The sequence below is a fragment of the Callionymus lyra genome, chromosome 5, assembly GCF_982586985.1.
Source record: "Callionymus lyra chromosome 5, fCalLyr1.hap1.1, whole genome shotgun sequence".
NCBI classification, from domain to species: domain Eukaryota; kingdom Metazoa; phylum Chordata; class Actinopteri; order Syngnathiformes; family Callionymidae; genus Callionymus; species Callionymus lyra.
In genome coordinates this window covers 31,070,957-31,085,556 of record NC_141822.1, presented here as the reverse complement: position 1 = coordinate 31,085,556, position 14,600 = coordinate 31,070,957, and the positions used below count along the sequence as shown (strand labels likewise).

General features: G+C 43.4%; 1 protein-coding gene across 1 annotated transcript in view; it reads left to right on the top strand.

The window, feature by feature from the left end:
- The window catches only part of adamts6 (ADAM metallopeptidase with thrombospondin type 1 motif, 6), a 49,178-nt gene extending 34,783 nt beyond the window's left edge, over window positions 1-14,395 (top strand). The window contains exons 19-25 of the mRNA XM_087791951.1: window positions 902-1,065; window positions 1,750-1,888; window positions 3,095-3,224; window positions 4,194-4,398; window positions 4,468-4,644; window positions 10,403-10,559; window positions 12,613-14,395. Of these exons, the coding sequence (XP_087648077.1) occupies window positions 902-1,065; window positions 1,750-1,888; window positions 3,095-3,224; window positions 4,194-4,398; window positions 4,468-4,644; window positions 10,403-10,559; window positions 12,613-12,722 (1,082 nt within the window). The 3' untranslated portion in view covers window positions 12,723-14,395. The remainder of the gene's footprint in view (window positions 1-901; window positions 1,066-1,749; window positions 1,889-3,094; window positions 3,225-4,193; window positions 4,399-4,467; window positions 4,645-10,402; window positions 10,560-12,612) is intronic.
- The last annotated feature ends 205 nt before the right edge of the window (window positions 14,396-14,600 follow it).

Genomic DNA, 14,600 nt, shown 5'->3' with positions numbered 1-14,600 from the left:
AACATGAGCCAAAGCTACTTCAACTGTCTTCTCTTGATTGTGGGATTGATCTTGGGATTGGTACCATATGGTGCTCAGTACCATAATGCCATTAGGGATACAGATATTTTTGGTTAAATTTACCCTTAAAATCTTCACAACATTCTCTCTCTCCACCTGCATACACAATTTTACCTCAAAGTAATACTGACAGAATGTCACGTAATTACGATGTTGCATTGTTACAATGGAAAAACCTTGAAATACCATGTTGACGTTCAAGAATTTTGCTTCTGAATACAAAACTTTTTTGAGAGGAAAAATCCACCATCATCAGGGAGTTTTGTCTTTTACTCTTTCTTCACCACGACCTGCTTCCCTCACTCATGAGCAAGACCCAAACATTCTTGAACCTCTCAACTTGAAGAAAATTCTCATCTATAATCTGGAGCTAATATTTCACACAGAGAGCCTCAAATTTAGAGGAGCTGATCCTCATCCCAGCTGCTTCACACTCACCAGGCGTTCTGTTGAAAATCAGGACCAGACACAGAGAGCCGGCCTGGGGAAGTGAGACATGGATACGACTCATTTCTTCTAAGCACATTCAGATGTGAACAGTGTCAGTGAGGTCTAATCTGCAGGTGGAGGCTTCGGGCCAGCCGGGCAGATTCTCTGCCTCTAATTAAGCAGCGAGAAAATGTGTATTTATAGCTTGTTGTGCTTAGAGACTCACCTCTGCTTTGACAACATGACCTGAGATCAGATCCTGGCTCTCACCTCCCCTGTGTTCCCAAATTAGATCGGTGGACGTTTCCGTGCACGTGAGCGCCTCCACAGGCACGTGTGTGTTTCTGCTGAGATGACGAGGGGTTGACACCGGTGACATCATCCTCCAACATCACTGCTCTTTGTCTCGCAGCACTGAAGTCTGAGGAAGACGATTACTACATCAACGGCGCCTGGACCATTGACTGGCCGCGCAAGTTCGACATCGCCGGGACGGCTTTCCACTACAAGAGACCCACGGATGAACCCGAGTCTCTGGAGGCACTGGGGCCCACAACGGAGAACCTGTTTGTCATGGTAACGTCATCTTCATCTGAGTTACGTCAGAGGCTGGGGACACCCTGGACAGGCCACTAGCTGAGCTAGCTATTATAGCATTCTGTCTAACATTTTCTTCACTTGAAATTACAGTTAATTAACATTAATCTATCTCGTACTTGTTACGTTAATTAACTTAACCTCTAGCTAACTCCCCGAACACAAAATGCAGCAAACTTTGTGGTTACTTGTCTGCTTGAGATCTTGGCTCCTGCAAGGGTTCAAATGATGTCATCTGTCTATGATGTCTCTTAAAGTAAAAGTGTCTTTGTAACAGAGTTACATGGCGGTATGTGCATGACAGACAAAAATGATGATTTTTAAATAAGAAATTAACGTTGTTAACACAAATTGATGAAAATGTGTCCATGTTGTTGGTAAACATAGCTTAAAAGGTTCATATTTACAATAGAATTGAAACAATATGTTACACACTTAATTAATCTTTTTGATCATTCTACTTGACCCTAATCCTGATAAAGAAATACAAGTTAAACACATTTGTTCTGGGGCTTAAACAAGAATAAGTATAGTGATGTTGGTGGAATATGTTTTTGGTACTGTTTACACATGGTGAAAGATTTGCAGCTAAATAACTTTAAGTGTGTCAAAAAAGACGGGATGTGATTATATCCAGGCTCATGACGTCCATGTTTTTTTCAGATCCTGCTCCAGGAACAGAACCTGGGAATCGAGTACAAGTTCAACGTGCCAATCCAGCGAACAGGAAGTGGTGACAACGAGGTGGGCTTCAGCTGGCACCACCTGCCCTGGTCTGAGTGTTCTGCCACCTGTGCCGGAGGTGAGACTTCCCTCTTTCGATAGTGCTGTGGAAATATTGCAGTTGCGAAGGAAATTATCTTCTATTCCATCCCGTATTTGACATATAAGACTTTAACCCTATATCCAGGATCCTGTTCTGTCCTGCAGACCAGGGTCACAAGGCGCTTAAACAACAGAACAATACACGGTTAAAAATACATGCAAAATTGAAAGAAATCATCAGAAGGATCTGATTTACAAAGACGCCCAGCAGATCTATATTTATTTGACCATGAGCGACGCTGTCAATGCACATTGCAGGTCAGCTCCTGGGGCCATTTGCAGCAATAGAGCAGATTCATGTGGCCCTCTGATTTCTTTAAAAAAGTTCATTATTCAACCAGCAAATGTAAATAACCCATTTTTAACAGTGTAAAAACAAATATTTTTAAATGTCACACAAGCTTTTTATGAGAGCTATAAGATGCTAATAGTCGATGTTGATTCCATATATTTCCAGTCTCTCCATGATGTTTTTATTTTTTGTTGTATTTGGATATATAGATATTTTATTTTTATACTCTTGAAAAAGATAACTCTCGGTACACTGTTGTTATCACTTCATCAAAAGTACCCGCTGTCGATATCTTTTTATTTGTTGATGTCATTGTTGGCCACATAAACCCTCTTGGCGGGCCTGATTTGGCCCTCGGGCCTTGAGTTTCTGGTGAACTTCATACTAGACTGAGATTCTTCTTTGGACCAGAACGTTAGAGTTTCTCTGGCTTCAACTCAGACCGCGGTAACTTCATCCTGACAATCTGAGCTAAACGTGAGTTGTTGTTCATATTTATCACCGCAGTAATAAAACCCGTGACAAACACTTTCTGACAGAAACTCCTTCTTTCCTCCCCATTTCTCCCGCGAGCACACGTTTTCTATATTTCACGCACTCGCCTCCATATCTCATTACGACTGCCAGACGAGTCTGCTGGTGGAAACGTCCCCAGAGGATTCTTTCTCGAGTGCACACACACGTACAGTAGCGTTCACTCCCTCCTACAGGAGCCAAAGTAAAGAGCTGCTGCTTCTGTAAAAGTGATTTGCCAAGTTATCCGGCGGAGCAGCAGGAATTCTAGTCTGGATCTGTGTCCCAGACACGCCGCTCACCATGACGACAGGAGTCTCGGTTTCCAAGTCGGAAGATCGCCCTGTGTGCTTAAACGGTGTTTCCCTCTCTTGACAGGGTCCCAGAAGCAGGAGCTTGTGTGTAAGCGGCTGGACGACAACTCTGTGGTCCAAAACAGCTACTGTGACCCCGACAGCAAACCTCCTGAGAACCCCAGAGACTGCAACACCGAGCCCTGTCCTCCAGAGTACGTACCTCCGCCTCTGTGTCAGACTTCCCAGCTGGTAGTCCCAAGTCAGTCTTGACTTACCCTTAACGTGTGACTTGTGCATCTTGATCTGACGATCTTGTGGCTTTGTTGAGCCATTTATGTACTTATGACTCTGGACAACACTCTCAATGTTTTAAAACAATTTGGGTCATAACTACAGGAGATGTGCTGTTGACCTGACATGAGACACTTTTAATGACTTTCAAGATTTAATAACTGCAATCAAAACCTGTAGGTCATGACCTTGTTTTGACTTTTTAAGACCTGACTGGACTTGACCCGACCTGCTGAGGGTCAACTGTCCTTGATAGTGACACAGCAGACTCGATTTAAGACCTGTTCACTTTGGTTCGGGCGATTCTACCTCCAGCTGACTTGACTTCAGACCGAGACTTGTAAACGATTTTATCGCTTGATCTGCAATTTGTTGTCAGACTTGGCGAGAGTAATGTGTGTGTCTGCGCTCCAGAGTAAAGTGTGTGTTCACGCATGCCGGTATGTGTGCGTGTTCTGCAGCCAGGGGGGGAAAAGTCCGGCTGAACTGGGCCATGTAAACACCATTGTTGTAGGAGATCCAGGGCTTTATGGGCTGCGGCCACGAAGCCAACGCAGATGTTTGAACACGTCGTTAATTCTGTATACATTCCTGCCCATGATGTCATTTCTCACTGCGCTGCACTTTTACCAAAACCTGCTGATACGGCGGAGGATTAAGTAATGTTCTGGAGGTGAAGGACGTCTGCTAGTCCAAGAGTTTCCATGAGCGTTAGTTCAACCTTTAAATGATTAGAGGTGGTCTGCAGTTTGAGGGAGTCTGGTCGTTTTAGGATGACTCGATAACAGGAAGATTGGGCTCTTGGAGTACCAGAGAACCAGAGAACACACCACAGTAGGTGGTCATAATGTGACTCTGACTTACTATGTTCTGCCAATCCTCTCCTGCAGGTGGTTCATCGGCGACTGGACGGAATGTGGGAAGAGCTGCGACGGCGGCACGAGGACGCGAACCGTTCTGTGCATCCGGAAGATTGGACCCGCAGAGGAGGAGACGCTGGAGGACACGCACTGTCTCACACACCGACCCATCGAGCAGGAGTCCTGCAACAACCAGTCCTGCCCGCCCAAGTGGGTCACCCTGGACTGGTCTGAGGTGAGACAGTGGCGTGAGCAGGTGTTCGCCGCAGGTCAAAGCTCAACCCTCCTCTAACTCTCTCTGCAGTGCACCCCCAAATGTGGTCCTGGCTTTAAGCACCGCATTGTCCTTTGTAAGAGCAGCGACCTGACGAAAGCCTTCCCGTCCGCGCACTGTCCCAGCAACATCAAACCTCCTATCCGAATGCGCTGCAGCCTAGGCCGCTGTCCTCCTCCACGCTGGATTCCTGGTGAATGGGGACCGGTAGGTTCTTGTTTTCCATCTTCGGGATTCAGGGATTCAATGATTTTTTTTCCATTCGATGACTGAATTAAGTGAAATAAGCGCCTGGGGTTTGGCGAGGACAGCAATACGACAACACAAACAACATGAGACATGAGCTACATCATGGAGAAGGATGGAAGTCCTGAATCAGTCCACACAGTGTAGACAATTGATCTGGAAGGCTGAGATCAATTTGTTGTTCATAAACCAAGTTTCTCATTGAGAGCACAGATGTTTGTTCGTCTGTTGGAAGTTAGCTACGCTAGCAAATCGCTAGTTGCCTCTCTTTTGACTCCATTCGCCATTCTTCATTTGGTCCTTGATGTTGTCTATGGTCTCGATACTGACCTGCACCAGGCTGTTAACCTCAGGAGATTTAGTTTGGCAAGTTTAGTTCAGAGCTCATATTGTGTAAAAAATATTTATAATATAAAAATAATTATAATCCATAATCAAGCTGTCATTTGCTGTCAACCCAGGAGCTCAAGAAGCTACTGTTCTACTGTGTGCCGCCATCTTGAAAAAAGGTTGAATCAATGACTAACACCGACTCTTCAGCCTTAACAGGAGTAGAAAGATCTGAGATTAAGATGTATTTTGGTCTCTGGTTTACACAAACAGTGTGAAGAAAAGTGTAAGCAGGGCTTCTTTGCTTTGCTGATGAGCAGCAACAAACAGCAATTTCCTGTCCTCCGCTAGCATTGAGTATACAAATGTTTGTCTTGTTGCTAACATAAATAACTATCACTGTACTTGGAACTGGACTGTAGTTGATCGAGATGTAGCAGTAGGTTCCAGGTCTACCAAAGGAAATGAAGGTTGGTTAGCTGCAGTAGCTGATAAACACTTGGACAGGGACTGGTCAAGGTCCATGAGTTAAGGATACCAAAAATAAAATCAACTTTTAGATCTTAATAGGTGACGCTGCCGTTGACAGGATTTGACAAGAGTGTCTAGAAAATTCAATGTAAGAGGAAAGAGTGAGATTTCTCCAAAAGATAAGCATTCTTGAAGATGGTAGGAATCTGCTGTACGTACATGGTTTAGATTGTGAGTTCACAGAGAGGGAGTGAGATGAGGAGAGTGTTGCAAAACAAGTGTGGAGTGAGTTGAATAGTTTTCATTGAGTCAGAAAGCGAGTGTGAAAGTGATTTAATTCAAGTTAGACCAGTTCTGTTTGACATGTTTGTGTCTCAATCAAAACCATCTTAAGTTTAAGTTCACACATGTTCTACTTGTCAACAAAAGAATAATGTCCAGGAGTGAAAGTTTGTTAAATAATTCCGACTCATCATCTCACTTTGATTAATCTTGTCTGTTCAGACTTTTTATTGTGTTAGTAAGTTGGAAAAATACAGTTGAGTTAACTGTTAATTAAAAGCCTCATAGTGATGATATTGAAAAGGTTATCCTGACATAGAGACAAAAACATAATGTCACAGCCATAAAATCAAATCAGAACCACGTCCACCAGTTTAGAATATTCACCTAACGGGTTAAAAATAATGGTGTCACTTGTGAGGTCCTCTAAAAGAATCCTTGTAGTTTGGTTACATTGCCAGGGAACAGTTCAACCTCTGCCTGCTGGATCCACACGTGCATCAGGGCGTCTGTGTTTTGTGAGCCGGTCCAGGTTCCACACCAGGTCTGGAGTGTGTGATCCGTTTCAAGTTTATCTCCCCAGACCAGACCCCTCCGTCACTTCCATGAACACAGTTCCGTGGAAGAGTGATGAGTCGCATTCTTGAGCTCGGTCTGACGTGACTTAGTGCGAAGCTCTGAACCCTCGACGACGGCTCTGACTCACGTTGGCGAGGGGTCGCCAAGAAGTGTGCGTCAAGGAGCGCAGCTTGTTATTCTGCAGGGTTTGTTAATAATTCAGTGCAAAAGAGGAATTTTAAACAGTGCGCTCTGGTGTTTAGAAGACGCTGGGATGCCGCGTTAACAGTGATGTCATGGTTTTTTCTTCGTCTGAAAACCTAAAGGTCAGACATCAGTGCGCTTTTACGGTTTCATCGGTGCCATAAACAGTCATAAACAGAGCGGAGCTGACTGATAACCTCAGCGAGCGCCATCAAAGGGCGGGCCGTGAGCCGAGGTTAATGCCTGGCGGAGCAACAGCTGGAGTTACACAGCACTTTCTCAGGCTCGGCGGAGGTGTGCGCACAGGCGTCTCCACCTCCTCTCACTTTAGCTGTAATTACAAGCTCGCTTCTCGCCGGAGACTCAGAAAGAAGAGATTGTTGCCAATGAGCGGACCTAAAGGTCAACACTTCGAAAATCCTGCTTAAGTCGCGCCATTGACGTAAACCATCTGTCATGGTGGGCCCTAATAAGGACTCTCTAATTGGGAAGGGATGACATGTGGGATCACGGGTGTGCGGCAGCCAGAGAGGATCATCGAAGGTGACAGAAGCCGCTACGCTGCTCACATTTGTTGACCCTTCACATTATACGCCGGCTGAAGGCGAGCAGGTGTTCGGTCCGAGTGTGTGTGTGAGGCAATGAGGTGTAGATTGTGCTGAAGGTGTGTTGGCATCTGCTCTAACGCGGTGACAGGTGTGCGCTCGCTTTTAAAGCTTGTTTGTGTTTGGTGGTTAAACGCTGCCACATGAGTGACGGAGCTGAAGACCGCCGCTGAGTTAGGGGGTCAGAGTTCAATGTCATCTGTTACCATGCGGGAATTAATTAACCGAAGTGTTGATGTTACGCACTGCAAACAGAGCTGAGCTAGAAGGAAACAACACAACTCATCAACATATTTGCATTTTAAAATCAACAAAACTATCGACTTTTGACATTAGATATTTTTGCGTTCTGCAATTTTGACTGTAGATTTAAAAAATAGAGTTATCATTTAGTATATTAGTCTTCAAGAACTTGAATTCTTTAAAGTCAATTTTCTTTATGTTTTAGACTGAAATGTCTTTTCTTTCAGCCAAGACAGTAACATGAAAAATGACTCAAAAACAGATAATTAGATAAATATAATAGTCATTAACATTCACTAAAATGTTTTAGGATATGTTGATTATTCAAAAGTAAAAAAAAAAAAAAAATTGGGTGGATTACCATCTGGATCCACAAATCATTTAAGATACCTTGATAATTGCTCACTTGTACTTTGCGTACAAAACATCAGGAAACTGCCACCAACTGTCCAGTTATTATCAACCATGTCTCAAAAGGCTTAAATTAAATATATAAAAAAAAGTTAACAAAGAAACCAGGGCATGGAGGGGGTCAAGTTTGGTGGGCTTAGGGTTAGTGCTTTTGCTGATGACATGGTCCTGTTGACTTCATCCGCTCTCTCTGGAATGGTTTGCAACCAGGTGCGAAGCGACAGGGATGAGAATCAGCACTTCTGATTTCAAGTCCCAGGAGGAGAAGTTTAAGTATCTTGGGGTCTTGTTCACGAGTAAGGTAAAAATGGAGATTGACAGATGCATTGAGGCAGCTTCAGCAGTTATGTGGATGTTGCACCCATCAGTGGGGATAAAAAAGAGAGCTAAGCCAAAAGTCAAATCTCTCTGTATACCAGTCGATCTATGTCTGTCCCCTCACGAATGGTTGGTATTTACTGGAAGAACAAGATTGTGGGTACAAACGGTCTAAATTAGTTTTTTATGTATATACATACATGTATATGTATATATTAGAAGAAAACATTTTTTTCTGAGGGTGACTGGGTTCTTGCTGCTCCATGTTGAGAGGAGTCGGTTGAGCTGGCTTGGGTATCAGGATGTCTACTGGACACATCCCTGGTGAGGTGTTCAGGGCATGTCCCAATAGTAAGAGACTACAGGGGAGACCCAGGAAATTGTGTAGAGACTATGTCTCTCAGCTGGTCTGAGAGCATCTTAAGATCACCAGGGAAGTGCTAGATGATGTAGCTGGGGAAAGGAAAGTCTTGGCCTCCCTGCTCAGGCTGCTGCCCCCGTGACCTAAACCTGGATGTAGCGGTAGAAGAAGAAACAAGACAAGTTGAGAAGTTTGGTGTAAATTAGCTACAGTTTTTATGCTTCAACTTTTGTCTTCCTTTGGTCCATGTTTTATGTCCAATTATTGCCTCGAAGATGACGAAGACATGTGAAGGTGCAGGACTCGTTGTAACCACTTAAACAAATCAAATGTTGACTCTCCGGATTTCTGTGTATAATTTGCGTCACATAAACCCGACATAGACATAATGGGGCGACATAGCTCAGATGGTAGAGTGGTTGCCTGCAGTCCAAAAGGTTGCAGGTTCAATCCCAGCTCCAGACAAGCTTGTGTCGTTGTGTCCCTGAGCAAGACACTTCACCCTGATTGCTCCTGATTGCTCCTGATGGTGAACTTGGCGCAAGTGTGCATGCCTACTCCCATCAGTATGTGTGAATGGTTGAATTTCCCCTCGCGGGACTAATAAGGGATTCTAAAAAAAAACCAAAAAAAAAAAAAAACCCAAGAACACTTTGTTTTGCAATATAATGAACAAATGTTTCTTATGGAGTTCTTATCCTAATCCATTGCTGATGTCTGGAGTCGTGTCCTTCAAGTCCTCTGTGTGGTTTAATAGTCCTTTAAAGCACTTTAGCAGCTCTTTTTGTGCCTCACAGCTTGATTTTAGCATAACTTTGCTGACTCGGTAGGATGTCCCGTACAACGGCGGTGCTTCAAGGGCCGTCTAGAACCGATTAAAATCCCATTTCCTGCTTGAATGATCTTTTAACTGCCTCGGCACAATCGTTTTTAAAGACAGTCGGGATTCAATCCATAAATCTTCTCTAGGAAACATCGGAATGAAATTGAAATATCAATTCCATTCCTGCTTGATCGTCCATGACTTCATACACAAAAAAAACTGTATTCTTCTCACATTCGGGAGATTTGAGGATGAATCCTGGATCCTGTTTAGCTTTAATCAATACCTGAGATACTGAACCTTCTACTAGTGTCTTAAATAATGGGTGGCAGAAGATTTATGGGAATACAGAACATGTTTTCTTCAGGTGCTGATCCCTGACCTGACATTGCACAGGTGGACGATAGTCAAGACATTCCTTTGTCGCGACTGTATCTCCTACACTCATCGTAGAAATGTAACTAAGACATATTGTTGCAGACATCAGTCCTGTGGGAGGATCCAGTCCAAGAATAAGCAGGATGAAGATTTATATTCATTTTTCTTAATTGGTTTTCCAGAATTTACTTCAAAAGACTAATGACGAGCCGGAGCCGTTTTGGATGCTTGTACCCAGAGTACTTACATTAGCGAGTCGCAGACTTTAGATTCGATTAGCCAATTAGAAAATGGCCAGCTGACGGTGACCTCGCCTTAATCGCTTATTTGAAAGAAGTGTTTTATCAAAAACGGCACTTAGTGCCGGATGAGGTCGACGTTTGCAAGGACAACAGTCCAGCGGGTCCAAACATGAGGATAAAAATGGCTCCATTATGACCAAAACACATCATTTACCATGATGTCCGGAGCTAATGCTCTCTTCCTGCAGAGGAATTAGAGTAGAAGTCGGTAAAATCAAATCTCTGGAAAGTTAAATTGACGCAGTCAGTTGCTGACAGGAAGCCAGCGCAGTCACGGTCACGCTGTCCACTTGCATGGTCCTAATGTTGATTGATTGATGAATTGATTCGATCAGCGTTTCTTTGGGTTGTGTTTTCCTCGTCAGAAGTACCGGGAAAGCCTCTCCTGGCTCCGGTCCACTTGCCTGACTCGGCTCTATTCTGTCTCTTCCAGTGTTCGGCCCAGTGTGGTCTGGGCCAGCAGATGAGGACGGTGCAGTGTCTGTCGTACACCGGGCAGCCGTCGGGCGAGTGTGCCGAGTCCCTGCGGCCCGCCACCATGCAGCAGTGCGAGAGCAAGTGCGACGCCACGCCCATCTTGAACCCCGATGGTGAGTACACTCAGGAGGGTTCACTCAGCTTGAAGTCAAATTTAGGGATCTTGAAAGTACAACTTCATGCTAACTCCCTGCTGTGTTTTTGATACCAACATCATGATAGCACATGACATATATTATAGGATGTTTTTTTCTTTCAGAATATTTTTTGTATGGCATCAAAATAACAAAAAGTAATTTAACAATCTAGACCTTAGCTGAGATCTTGGAAAACGATACTACACGATACATTGGCAACAATATGATATATTGCGATACTGTATGATATATTTGGATTATTGTCCAAGTACTTGACTGTGGTGTGTACAGGTCACATGACTCTCATGAAGTTGGAACTGCCCTCAGTCATCTCCAGAATCTCAAGAATTTCAATGATCCTTTAGTTCCGGTGGATGTAACGCCATCTAGCGGTCGACAGTTGAATTGCAACACAAAAATGAACACACACTGTAAATATTTTAATTTTAATTTTAAATATCAAAAATGTAATTACTTGATTGATACATTATTTATTGAAATACGAATCATAGATGAACTACATCACTCCCTAGAAGCATCTGCAGCAGCGTCGGTTTAAAAAAGGTTCTTAGCGTCGACCTAAACACGCTGGGATGATGAACTCCTCACACTTGGCCGGCTCCATTAAACTTCCCGGCGAGGTTGGCCGCTGGTCAACTCTGCATATACACTTACGCGTGATTGATGGATGCATGGAGAGGAGCTTTCTTCGATCAGCGCGCTGGAAAAAAAACGTGAGCAGCGTTTACAGGCCGGCTAATGGGATTAGCTGTGGGCTAATTGTTCCTTTACGGACAGCGGTGAGGCAACGTCTCGTTTCATTGGGCCGCGCGGAGGCCGCGGCCAGAGCCTAATAAGGGAAGACACTCGGATCGTGATAAGGCATTTAGAGCTCTGCCTGTCCAGCATCCAAAAAGCAGCTCGTGTGTGTCGCAGCGGTGGCAGGACGCCCAGCTGGAGAACAAGCCAGAATCCCTTCCTCGCCGTCCAAGTATAGTTGCAGCCGTGTTCAGCGCCGCTCTGAGGGAGGTGCTGCAGACCTCCTGTGACAGGTTATCCCCACTTTGTGCCTCACAAGTTTAACCACCACATTTGAGACGACTGGTCCAGGAAAAAAAAAAGGATTTTCAAGATTCCAGAGACAAAAACATAAGAAACTGAAAATCTTAGAACGTCTGAGAGAATCTGATGCTTTTTTTTTTTTATGTTCTGACCTCTGGATAAGGACCTCTCAGTCTGAGGCAGTGGCTCTCGGTGGGGGGTCACTTCAAGACTCAGCTCCGAGTCCTTCTGAGTGACTCAGGTCACACATAGGATCATCTTTAATGAGTCAAGATGGTTCCTCAGAAGTGACTCCACTTCCTGTCTGCAAGACGAATTTCAAAATAAAACAGAGAGATCAGCATTATCAGCAATTTTTCTCTGCCAAATTTTTATTTTACCGCTGATCTTTTTTTTCACCTTTTTGTGCACTTTATTTTTGTGGGCATGTTTTATCTGCAAGAGACTTTATTTTGTGACACACTTAATGCAGAATTTAAATGTTATCGATTGATATTAGGTATGAAGAATAACAATAATAAAAACATTATAATAATAATAATAAAAGAAAGCAGAATTATAGAATTAATTAGTCACTCGAGAAATTATTTGGTTCTTTGAAAAATCCCAAAAATATTTTTGTACATGAAAGAAATATTTTAGTGAAGAACACTGGGCAATTGAGACAAAATGACAGTTCAATTAAGAAAACCTGTGGATCTGATAAAAGCTGGTGAGTTACAATAAACACATATGTAAAATACAAAGATAATGAAGATATTTATATATTAGAAGAACAAAAATAAGCAGTTAGTTCCAAAATATCAGAAAGTAAAAAATAATTGTAAGGACAAGCAAAATATTCAACCACAACAATAAATAAATAAACACAGTATGTACGTGGGCCAGATTTGACAGTAAAACCTTGACGTCGTTGACGGTCTGATGTGTGTTGTTGTTGTTACACGACTGTGTTGTGTGTTCACAGAGTGCAAAGACGTCAACAAGGTGGCGTACTGTCCGCTGGTGCTCAAGTTCAAGTTCTGCAGTCGAGCCTACTTCAGACAGATGTGCTGCAAGACCTGCCAGGGCCACTGACCACTGCGCAGGACATTGCAAGTGTCAGGAAACATCTGCTCGCCCCCCCCCCTCCTCCACCACTGCTCAGCTCCGCTGACAAACTCTTAAATTCCACTTCTGTGAAGTGCAACCTGGAGAAGATTTTTTATTATAATAATAATTATTGTTGCTGCGAGTCGCCCTCTTAGAGTATTTTAGGAATCCAAAGTGCTGGACACGTCGCTCCGAGGGGACACGGAAGGAGGGGGCGGCTCCTCTCCAACGCCGGGACTGAGACGGTGCTGTCGGACTTGTTGGGCTTCTGTGCACTTTTTCGTGTAAATACCAAGGCGACAGAGAAGCCCAGTCAGCGTACTGTATATTTATTGTACAACCTGAAAAAAAAGAGCCACGAAGGGAATGTGAGCCTGAACTTGTATCTCTGGATCAAACATACTGTAGCACGACTTTGAAAACATCCCAGAATTTTTTTTCTGTGCCTTAGTTTGCTCCTGACATTCACCTAACCGGCCTTCACCTGTTTTCCACATCGTGATACTCACGACAAGACCGTCCCAGGAATCAAACCTGGAATCTATGACACAGAATCTGAGATGAATCAAAAAGAAACTGTTTGCCAAACGTTATGTGAGATTAGATAAAGCCTGTTCAAGGTTAGCTTAGCAATTTGTGTTGCCATCTCCAAGTAAGGCACATGGAAACCAGAAAAAAATCCTTTTAATTTTGGGGGGAAAAGTTCGTTTTACAGACGTACTGTGAAGTCACCTGTTTAAGTGAGAAAGAAACAGTGGTGCTGCGTTCAAAGACAAATAGGTAACAAATTACAGTTCATGATGGGATAATAGTTTTGTTGGGTTTAGCTTGCTATGCTAAATGTAGCAAGTCATTTTTTCTTTGATCTTCTTGTGTCTAAGCTTATTCACCCACCATCTAGAACTCACAAACTTGTGTCGTCGTCCATCACTTTTGTCAGTAACATTATCGTCCATGAAAGCCAAGGAACTATTTTCTAGCCATTGTTCGTTGAGTGTAAAGCTAAAGTTGACTCATTGACTTTAAATAAGTGAAGTAGGTGGATTTCTGTTTCTAAATGGTAAAAATCACTAAACCTAAATTCTTCCACGTAACGTTTGGCAGCGTTTTCCTGATATCTACAACTAATATGCTCACACTTTGCTCCTTCTCGTTTTCATTCACAATCCGACCTAATTTTGGTCAGTTCTAAGGAGCGCTTGGTTCGCCCTCGCCGTCTGCTCCGAGGGTGCCGGCCTCCGGACTCCTGGTGCTAACAAGTGGGTGCTTTAATGCGAGGCTGGATCCAAACTTTTAACAGTCAATGCTGGTCATGTTGTGTATCTGTTACCTCACACTGGGAGTTTGGAGATCCCGCTCGTCTCCCGGCTGACATTCCAGTTGTGGATCCTGTCAGTGGTTGTTCTGTTTTGCTGCTGCTACTTTTTCGTAGCCACCTTCGGTATGGAATCGTGTACCGGACCCGGCCCCGGACAGTCGGGAGGATCGCGAGTAGAGAAGGACGGTGGATCTTAAAGGAGCGACTCATCCGCTGGAGTGAAGCCTCCAGGAAGAAGAAGTGGTACTATTGCTGTGAACTTTTGGCTGTTTGAATGTCACGTTGCTTGTATCTGTACCTAAAGTGCAAAAAAAAAAAAAAAAAAAAAAAAGTTAAGAAAGCATCGATTCGTATATTTTATATTCAGTATTACTAATTTTTCTATGGTAAATTATATGCTAATTTATTGTCTTGTCTCACTTGTACGTTTATTTCACTGCATGCAACTGAACTATAGCGTAGTGAAGCAAATGCAGTGATACGAAACTTCACCAACTTTTTTAGAATACAATAAAGAAGACGAGCAGCTTTAAAAAAAAAAAAGA